At 28.9% G+C, this 11,007-nt stretch overlaps 1 protein-coding gene across 1 annotated transcript; it reads right to left on the minus strand.

The window, feature by feature from the left end:
• Nucleotides 1–5,489: 5,489 nt before the first annotated feature.
• LOC114183139 (laccase-7-like) lies at nucleotides 5,490–10,239 on the minus strand. Its single transcript, XM_028070042.1, has 6 exons — nucleotides 9,958–10,239; nucleotides 9,106–9,257; nucleotides 8,011–8,252; nucleotides 7,801–7,926; nucleotides 6,041–7,015; nucleotides 5,490–5,943 (listed from the first exon to the last, which is right to left on the minus strand). Exons 1-6 carry the CDS (start codon nucleotides 10,045–10,047, stop codon nucleotides 5,813–5,815), a joined length of 1,716 nt encoding a protein of 571 aa, XP_027925843.1. The 5' UTR covers nucleotides 10,048–10,239; the 3' UTR covers nucleotides 5,490–5,812.
• Nucleotides 10,240–11,007: the final 768 nt, after the last annotated feature.

Raw genomic sequence — 11,007 nt, forward strand, 5'->3', positions numbered from 1 at the left:
GCGAGTTGTCTGCTCGCTCAAAATTAAAGAGCTGGCCGCCTGGGCGACCTTTGGCGAAAAAGGCTTGGGCGAGCCTCCGCCAGACTCGCTTAGGCGAGTCCGACTCACCTAGGTGAGATTACCAGGTCTCCCCCTGGATGCACCTGTAGCAGATACAATTTTTCCAAACCCTTCAATCATACAAGGTATCCTACGCACCATAAATAACGATTTATCCATACAAACATCCAGTAGGCTCAAACAGATCAAAGACAATCCAAAAATAGATTAGGGACAACTCAAACTCGAAACCCTAACTTCCCGTACCTGGAGGAAGGGTTAACGGAAGCCTTGGCGGCACGATAGCTAGCACTACTGTTCTGGGAGCGGCTAAAGAGCTGGAAACATCGGAGAAACAGAACCAAGGGGGATTAATACGAAGCCCTAACTGGAATAATGCCAAGGGAAAACATACAAGCTAGAAGTGGTACTTACACGGAGTAGGAACTGGGTTTGAGTTAGCTCGAAGTGGACCTTAGGGCAAACCCTAGCAGAGCGTTCTGTGAGGGGAAAGGGAGAGTGACGGCTACTAAGTCTTTTGCAAGAGTGCAAAGTGAGAGTTAGGGTAACCTGAAAGAGTTTTATCAATTGGGTCAGCCCTAGGCCTAAACACAAGAGGGCAACCCTTAACTTTAGGGCAGAAATGGCCAGCCAAACTTTGATGGGCCTTACATTTACCATATCTATATAAATAGAATAAACCATTTACACATACCAGGAAAGGGACCCTCCTATGATCGCTGATAATAAAATGAAAAAAAATAAAGATAATTGGAAATCCTTACTAATTGGATCTTGTTGCACCAGTGGCGGATCTTCGGCCAAAATTTTGGGAGTGCAAAATTTTGGTTGAATTACTCTTTTGGTCAATCTTTTCGTTCAAAAATATCAAATTGCTCCTCTAGTTTTTTTTAAGTCTCAATTTGTTCGCAATTTTTTAAAAATTGATGTACTTTGGTCTTTTTTGTTAAATTTTTTAAAGCAGAAGAAAGATCTTTCATAAAAAATTGACATTAGGATTATGTCAATTATGCCAACAAATCAAACAATCATCCTTATTCATAACTTTAATTTTGATGAAAAATCTGATTCAAGAAATTTAGCGAAAATGAAAAAATTGCATCATTTTTTCAAAAATCAGAACCCAATTGAGACAAAAAAAACATTGGAGGACCAACTTGATATTTTTGAACGAAAATAGGAACCAAACGAGTAATTTCAAAAATTTTATATAAACTAGTAAAAACATAGTATTCACTTTTTTCACGATAATAAAAAAGTTGTAAAATTATAATTATTGTTATTATTATAATTATAAAATTAAATATAAATTATTTTTATAATTTTACTATAATTAATTTTCATTTATAATGATTAAATTTAAAAAGTAATCAAATAAAAAAAAATTAAATTACACAAATAATCATTTAAAATATAATATTAATAAAATAATTATTTTTATTCAAAAAATATAAAATATAAAATTAAAAATAAATGTGGACAACCGAAAAAAAACTTTTCTTTATATATAAATATAGATGTATACAAATTTATTAGAATATCAAATATATTGAATATATTACAAATATTATTTTTAAAAAAAATATATTTAAAATTATATATTAACATATATAAATATAAAAAAAATTAGGAGGCCATGGCCCCCCTTAGTCACTGTGAAGGTCCGCTACTGGTTGCACCCAATAAGAAACATGCATTAACCATTCTTCGAAGTATGTGTCCAGATAATCCAAAGTCTCGATAATTAGTTCTCGGTTTTTTGGTTGAAAAACAACGTCTATGAAGACGTATATGCGCACTATTATGCGACGTCATTTTCCTCTAAGACTCCAAGGAATTACTTGTTGATCTAAAAAATCATGACAGACTAAAGAAAAATTACTCTCCAACCAAAGCTTTTGAAAGTCTTCCCTCCAACCATGCTCCAAAGCATAAATGACCCTGTAAACTCGAAAAAAATAAAAGTTTGAACCTTTGAAAAAAGCGGAAAATTATCCACATATTCACCCCGACTTCCTCTAAAAATACCAACGCTTAAAGCAAAAAATAAGAGATAGTATTACTCATATGCTTCTTAGATTTATTTCCAGTTATATGCACTAACTCCTTATTTTAAAAAATAGCAGAAAAAACACAATTAAACCCTGAAATCTACTATGATTTATCATCTCCAAATCATCCACAAGTATTTTTATATAATAGTTTAATATAAAAATGATAAATATAATTTTTATTGACAGTTTTTTGTAAGATAAAATTATTATATGACAATTTTTTTAGATGACCGTATAAATAATTTGAATTATTAATAAATTTATATTTTTTTAAATAGTATTATTTTGAGACATAAAACTAAAATATATTTTTGTAAATTTAATTTTATTATATGACAAAATAATTAGAAATCATAAAAACATAAACACAAAAATAAAAAATAGTATAAAAAAATAATTAATACTTTAAATATAAACTAATCATTAATAACTTATTAAGTCACCAATTAATTTAAAATTATAAAAAAAGCTAAAATTAAGAATGAAAGAAATAACACAAAAGAAAATCTAATACTTTAAATATAAGTTATTTTTAATAATAAGTATATTAATTAATAATACATTAGACATATATTAAAAAAAGGAATTATTACTTTTTATTTTAAAAGTTAACTAATTTTTAAAATAGGTTTCAACCGTACCTATTATGGTTTAAGTTGATTAAAAAAAACATTTAGGAGAGAATTTTTGATAGACAAATATGAACAATTTGTATTGTTAATAAATATATATTATTTTTAATAATATTATCTTAAAAAATAAAATAAAAATAATTTTTAAAAATACATATAAATGATTAAATTAATTAACAAAATAATTCCAACTTTTACATAATTAACATTTTGGAGATTGAAATAAAAGTTTTAAATTTGAGAAAATAATAATTTATTAGATGTTAAATATTAAATTTGAAATATATCATTAAATCTATGGTAAATTATATTAAAAATAAATTAAGTAGATTAAAAAGTAAAATAACTTTTTAGAAAAAGAATATTTTATATGACAGTATAACACATAACAAATAAAACTAAAACTAAAAAGAAATAGTATAAAAATTTATAACTTATGTATAAATTATTCTTTCATAATTTATTAAGTGATTAATTAATTAGAAAAAATAAAAAGATAAAATTAAGAATGATATGATAAATTAGTTTAAAAGTAAAGTAAAAGAATAGAAAGTAAAACAAATTTTATGCACGATAAATGTAAAATATTAAAAAATTAAAAGTAAAAATAAAATAAATAAATAAAAAATAAAATAACTTTTAGACATATTTAAATATAAAAAATGAAATTAAAAATATCAAATAATTAAGGCATTAATTTTTGGAACAAAATAATATTGTAATAGATAATAATACATTTTTCGAAAATAATAATAATAATAAAATGTTTATATCTTTGTTAAAATTTTGTAAACTGTTATAAGATTACTGAAATTGATTTCATTTAATTGAGTTTCTAGAATATATGGGTGAAATTTGGTCAGAATTGAAATATTTATAGTATTTAAATAAAGTGAATTCCTAATTATTATTTAAAATACAACGAAATAGAATAAAAAAAATTATAGTCTTAAATTATTATTTTTGTTTACTTTTTTTTTCTAACAAGGTTGAAACTTCGCTATCAGGAAAGAAAAACATGTTACAGTTATCAGTATACTAGAGTAGTTATTAATAAGCATATATAATTATTAATTTTGAATAACTTTCTAGCCGCCTCTAAATTTGACCGGCACTGCAGACACTATTTGTTCTCATGAATCCGTTTCTCTTTATCACTTCTTTAAAGAAAAATAAACTAAACAATTATTATATCAGATAGTCACAGCATCTTTATTTTTACCTTTCAAAGTCTTTGAATTCACATTAGTACTAATTATTATTTTACTTAATCATTATCAATCTTTGACAATTTCAAGGCTATTTCAAAACAAAACCAGTGTATTTGGTGGGAGGTATTTTTAAATAAGTTATTTGAATGTTAATAAATAAAACGGGAATTCTTGAAAATATGTTCAAAAGTGAAATAGGTAAACGACTTTGACAAACTTTTCTTTTAGCTTAATACAACATGCATAACTAAAATATTGATATTTTTCTTAATTAGGATTTTTCTATATGAAACTTTCACAATTTATACGAAAATTTATAGGAAATTCATTTTTCTACAAATTTTTATATAAATTTATAGAAAACATTTCACAATATATGAGAATTTAATGATTTGATTCTAATTTCATTAACAAGTGCAGTTTCTTAAAATATCTCTTTTCCAGTTTGATCTATTAGATATTATAATTTATTTTTAGTACTTAAAATTTTATTATCACTACAGAAAAATAATAATTAAATTCAAAGATCAAAATAATTGATTGTTTTGCAGATTAAGATAGATATTGTTTACAAATTAAAAATTATATATATATATATATATATATATATATATATATATATATATATATATATATATATATCCTATAGGATTGATTTTGCATGTCTTGTGTTATAATCAATTAAATTATTCATTTTTTGTTAGTTTGTGCAAAAAATATTGTCTATTACGACATTACAAAAATTTATTAATGGAGGATTTTTTGAAATAGTATTACAAAAAAATATTATATTATCGATAAAATTTGATCGAAAGAAAATTGTCTCTAAAATAAAAATTTACAGAAAAATTTATTGACAAAAAAAATTCATTGATAAAATATAATTTTTAAAATTTTCATTATCGACAAAAGTGTTTATTAATAATAAATACTTTTGTCAATAAATTTTATTGATAAAATTTATAAGTAATAATTTTTTTTAAAATTTTATTGTAATTGAATTTTTTAAAATTTGTTGGTTGTTGTAATTTTTAAAATTCGTCGACATTTTCATGTCAGTAAGATAGATGTAAATTTTTAAGAGATAAAGAGAAGGAGGAGGAGAATAAAAAAGAAAAGAAAGTGGAAAAAGACAAAAGTGATATTTACTGATGGTAAAAAAAATACCAAAGAATAGTTACAGATAAATATTTTAGTGTTAATAATTATTGACAAATACAATAAATTTTATTAATAAATATTTTACCGATAAATATTTTACCATCTCCGTTAATAATTTGACTTTACTGATAAAATTTTGTGATTTCTGATGACCAAAATCCTTTGATAAATTCAATTTTTTTGTAACGTAAACTCAACTAAAATTTGAGTTGAGATTATAGTAAAATAAAATAAAATTAACGTCGCTAATACAATGATTTTTTTATTCAATTAAGAGTTTATGTTGATTATAATAAAACATAATAATTTCTAAGAATATGATTCCTACGAAACTGAACATATATAATAGACATGTATTTGCTGTAGCAAAATAATTTAAGCCGAGGGAGATTCCCACCTTTTTTATTTCTCCAAAATATGAATCATACACTTTTACCAGATGAACTAATTATAAAATAAAATCAAACACATGAAAAGGAGGAGAGTTGATGGGAGGTGCGCCTAAGATAAGTTAGGAAGAATTTTAGAAACAATTCTGGTTTACTTATTTTGCTTGATCCTGTGTTCAAGTAAAGCTATTATTCGCTACTTGAAATTTTGAAAAATGGCTGAATAAATACACTAAGAAAAAAAAAAACACACAGGAGGAAGGAATTGGAATTCAATTGTGAGTGCTTGCAGAAGGCACAGTTTGTTAACACTTGGGTAGATCAGCTGGTGGTGGTGGCAGAGAAGTTGAAGCAGTTGGTCCACTCTCAACCTCAAAAGCCATGTTTAGTCCCCACAACTGATGATCATCCACGTGGCAATGCACAAACCACATCCCTGCAAAAAAAAAACATATAATTATTATCAGTTCGTCACAAAATCTCAATCAAATTTTAATTAATGTTAATAATGAGGATATAGTTAAATAGTGCACCTGGATTATTTGCTTGGAATCTAATGACAGCCCATCCTCCAGCTGGAACAGCGATTGTGTTACGTAGTTGTGGATTCACCAAATTAAACTTCACTCTGTCTCTGGCGGCATCATAGTTCCCAAACCCTTGAGCCAAAATATGGAAACTATAACCATGAAGGTGCATGGGGTGGCTTTGCGCGTTCAAAATTGCAGTGTTCTGAAACACAACCTCAACCGTTGAATTGAACTTGAGCTTCTTCACCTTGGTCGTTTTCGATGATATAAACACGCGGCTAAGATCCAAAGCATTTTTGGGGCTTGTGAAGTCAAACGATTGAGTAGGGTAGTCTGGGAAATCAGTGGTGTACACACCACTCACATTGTAAAACGATGCCTCCAACATAGAGTACCCTTTCCCGACAGGGAGGGTGAAGGACTCGTTGTTCATGCTGGCAGAGAATTTCTGTTCAAACAAACCCAGGCACGTGCCATTCTTCGGACACCTTTCTAGGTTTATGCTAATGGTGATCAGCATGTGCTCGTCCACCTCAAGTGGGACCGGGATCCAGTGCGGGGCCCCCACCAGGCTTGTGATGTTGGTGAAGAATTTGTTGGCGACTTCCGTGGCGTTGAAGGGCGGAAGCAATGGCATGATGGGTTTTGAATCTCTTAATGATGACGTGTATCCTTCGTAGACGACAAGGCCTCGCGTTGTCGTGTTGTCGAACAGCGGTGACGGCTGTCCCACAACGTAAGGAGTGGCTGCCATGTAATAGGTGCCTAGGGGCTGGTCGGCTTTCAGAAGCACGTCAGCGGTTTGGCCAGGGGCGATGGTGATGACGTCAGTGTCGTAGTGTTCGATGTAGGAAGCGTCCAATGCAACCACTGTGAATTTGTGGTTGGTTATCTTGAAGAAAAGGTTGTTATTGAATGCAGCGTTGATCATTCGTAGCAAGTAGGTTTTCCCTTGTCTCAACTTTAGCTTGTATGTCTCTGAATGTTGTTCATGAATAATAATTAGATATAGATTGATAGATACATACACCAGTATCACTCAAAGTTTCAAACTATGCTGATGCTCACTTTGGAAAAATGGTTCATAAACATAATTTTCACCGAAAGGTCAAAGTTTACAGGTTTACTGTATTCAGAATATTCTTAGGGTGACATCAATTTACCTGTACTTTTCTACAAAGAATATTAAAAAATCGAAACCATAAGCTGCAAAACTCAAATTGTATTACTACCACAATTACAAGAAAAATTACTAATATGTTTTCTATCATTATTCCTTTTTAACGGTTTTAATATAACATTTATTTGATATTCTAAATTTTTGTAAGCTTATCAATAAAGTCTACCATTTTTTTAATAAATTTCAATGAAGTGTACAGGTCAAAGTTGTAGAAAGTGTTCTCAATAATTAAACTCACATGTACTTAGTTGCCTTTGCGAATAATTATAGCTGTAATTAATTATATATGTTATAGCCGGCTGTAATTATAATAACATGCCATAATCTGAAACATATGACCAACTATATTTTTAATAATGTGGTAAGCACAACACACCTCAATTTAAAACTATTACCTACGAGTTCAACACATGTTTGCCTTTGAATTTAAAGTTGTCCAATTTAGATACTCTGAAATGGTATATATTCACACAGGAAAGTGACTCATATAATATGATTCTTTTTTCACACAGATGAGAGTGGGTATATTTTATAAGAAGAGTAGACGTTATAAATTAATATATATTAGAAGGTGAAGACTTACGTTGCTTTGAGCATTTGAAGAGATCACCGGGTAAACCATTGATGGTGAAGGCATCAGATACTCTTACATCACCAACGGCGAGTACGTGTTCATAAATATCCACCACATTACCGTCGTACCAATCACCTGCATTTAAAAAAAGAATATAAAAAAAATTGTTTTCATGTAATAAAAATTTTTATTACGGTATTGAAAGATCTGAAATTTTACCTAATATTATTGGAACATGCTTGTAGGGTTTAGGAAATGGAAGCTTGCCCGAACGAGGGTGAATGATGAAAGCACCATGAACGGTGGCACGTAAAACTGAAGCATGAGCATGCCACCACACTGTTCCTTCTTGATTTATCACATTGAATTTGTAAGTATAACTATGTTGAGGACGAATTCCGCATTGTGTTACGTATTCAGGACCATCTGCCCAAGCACTAAACAGCTGAAATATTCCATGCCTGCAAAATATTTACGTTGATCAGTGATGTGGTAAGTGAGAAAACAAAAACTTCAAAAGAAACTTCAATAACCTACCACGACCAACCAATATAATATTATACAAGTTGGAGTAATTTTGTAGTTACCCTTCAAAACTAACTACTGATAAATTATGCTATTTATCTTCAATGATTAAAAAGACAAAAAACATGTTGTATTGACCGATAAATAGATATTAAAATTAAATGGAGAACTACTTTTTTTTGTGAATTATAAAATGGAAAAGTTGGTGGCAGCCAAGAAATAGAAAAAATTAAAGTCACCTATATGTATATTTTTATGCCATTCCATTTTAAATATCCATGCCTTCCTCTTCTCTTCTGTCACACTGTTTTTCTGTTTACCAAATTTGTTCTTTGTTCGTCGTTTCTTGCCTCTATTCACGAAAATTATTTATATTTAGGATTCGACGTTTATCCGAACTACAAGGAATATTTCTCTGTAGCTTAAAACAAACTTTCCTTTCAGCCTTTCTTGAATCTTTCAGGGACCACTTTTGACTTTTCAACATCTCCATGCACATTTTCCAAGCAAATAGAAAAAAAACTGAACATGCAAAAGCCTATATAGAATATGTGCATGGAAAGTAGTATGATTAGATAGAAAAAAATAATAATAATCATTAGATATTTGAAAAAGCAGATTTTTCAAAAAATCAATATTATTATTCTCATAAAAAAGGAAATTCAATGCTTTGCGACTTAAAAGAATTGAAAAATTAATGGACAATATTTATATTCTTCGTATAATTGTAAACCAGAAATTAATACACAAAAAGGTATTCTAATAATAAATTTGATTATAAATGTTTACCAGTGAATAGTGATATTGTAAGGTGACTTGTTAACTACATGAATAATCACAGAGTCCCCTTCTCGAACTTCCAACGTTGGTCCAGGGTAAAGTCCATTAACTGTGACAATCACTCGCTCATTGCACAAACGTGTGATCGCTTTGTTTTGAACCTGTAAATCAAGGAATTAGTTTGAACAATATTGTCATTTAATCATATTAAAGTGTGTATGTTCACTAAAATGAAATATTAAAATTAATTATTTTGTGCCGAAACTTGAAACATGTAAGATTTTATTTTCGTTTTTTATAATAGAATGTGTCACATTATAGACAGAATGATTGAGAATGGTCCAAAATATTATTTTATAACCAGTGGCTGAGTTGGTAAGGGAGTGGTTGAGTGATTAACAAATTGCACTAAATTATTCATATATTCTGAATAATCGTAAGAGTCGAAGAAAATTATACTGATTAAAACATTAGTAAACTCATGACAGTGTAAGGACCGATCAAAACAAGTTGTACAGAAGAAAAGAAGAAGACACTATTAGAATTTCAAATTTTCAAAACCTAATTACCCTCAGTCAATTTTTTCAACTCTTCTTATCATATCAGTTCATCACTTCATCTATCAGAGACTTAACATTTTTTCTCTTTTATCTCTACTTGGTGATCTCTTCTTTAGGTTAACTAAAGGTAACTTAAGTATATGTTTTGTATTTGTATTTATATATATAGGAACTTTTAATCACATACTTAAATAATCTCATACCATATGTTGAAGGTATCTAATGGTAAAGAAAAGAAAGAAAAGTAAAACAGCAAAAAACAACAAAGAAGTAGTAAAGAGAAGTAAACTTAGCCAATTACAGTGAAAGTGTGCTCTACTGTATCAGCAGAGGCCAAGGAAAAAACTAGAATAGCAGAAGCCAATGCAAACCAAAACGCCAAAAGCTTCATGTTGTTGAAGTGGCAAACCGAAAGAAACAGTAAGATAGAAGCTTTTCTCTGAACTATGACAGAAAAAAACTTCTCTGAGAAAGTGAGAAAGTGTGGTTATGTCGATGAACTGTTCTATTTGTTTTCCTGGCTCAACAACAAGGACTCCACACAATGTAGATACTTGTTTCTGTGTGCTTCTCAATGCAAACCTATGGATGCTTTATATATATATAAGGAGTCAGAGAGCCAGTGGTGTTCACTGCTTCAACGATTTTAGGTTGATATTCATAGAAAATTCATTTGTTTAATTGGTGTTGCATCACTCTGCACGTAGTCAAATTGTATAAAAAAATATGAAACTTTGATCTGCTAGACATATGTTCTTAGAAAGAGCATAAGAAGTCAAAAACTAGATATTAAAAATTTGAATGGAGTTAGGAAACCGTCAATTATAACATGTCTGTCATGTAAAAAAAAATAGTATTAAAAAAAGCAACAGAATTAAATACTGATTTTAACTCTCATGCATTGCATGATCGTTCTCCCACATTCTTTATTTGACTGATGTTTATTTATACTCTTATAGTGGTTATATGAGTCAATAATTTATATTTCACTGCCTTATTCTACTATTCCGTATATAAATTTTTAAGAGTCATTTAATGTTTTAATACTCCCATCCATTGGCATCCATTTTAACACCTGCTTATGAATCTGATTGTTACGCAATAAAAAATACAAATCCAATTGAATTTGAATATAATACTCAAAAAGTTCAAAAACAAAAAGAATGCGCTAAACTTTCAATATAAGAAGTCAGATAACAAACGTTTGCATCATCAACAGAAAATTTTCGTTCTCAACTCAATGCACCTTGCAAGAACTTTAGATTTCCAAAATTTCTTAATATTATGTTTGAAAGAGGCAATTTAAGAGAGTAATTCATTATTTGGAGAATTTGGATGAGAAAATTAAAAG

Source organism: Vigna unguiculata, chromosome 5, assembly GCF_004118075.2.
Source record: "Vigna unguiculata cultivar IT97K-499-35 chromosome 5, ASM411807v1, whole genome shotgun sequence".
Lineage (NCBI taxonomy): Eukaryota > Viridiplantae > Streptophyta > Magnoliopsida > Fabales > Fabaceae > Vigna > Vigna unguiculata.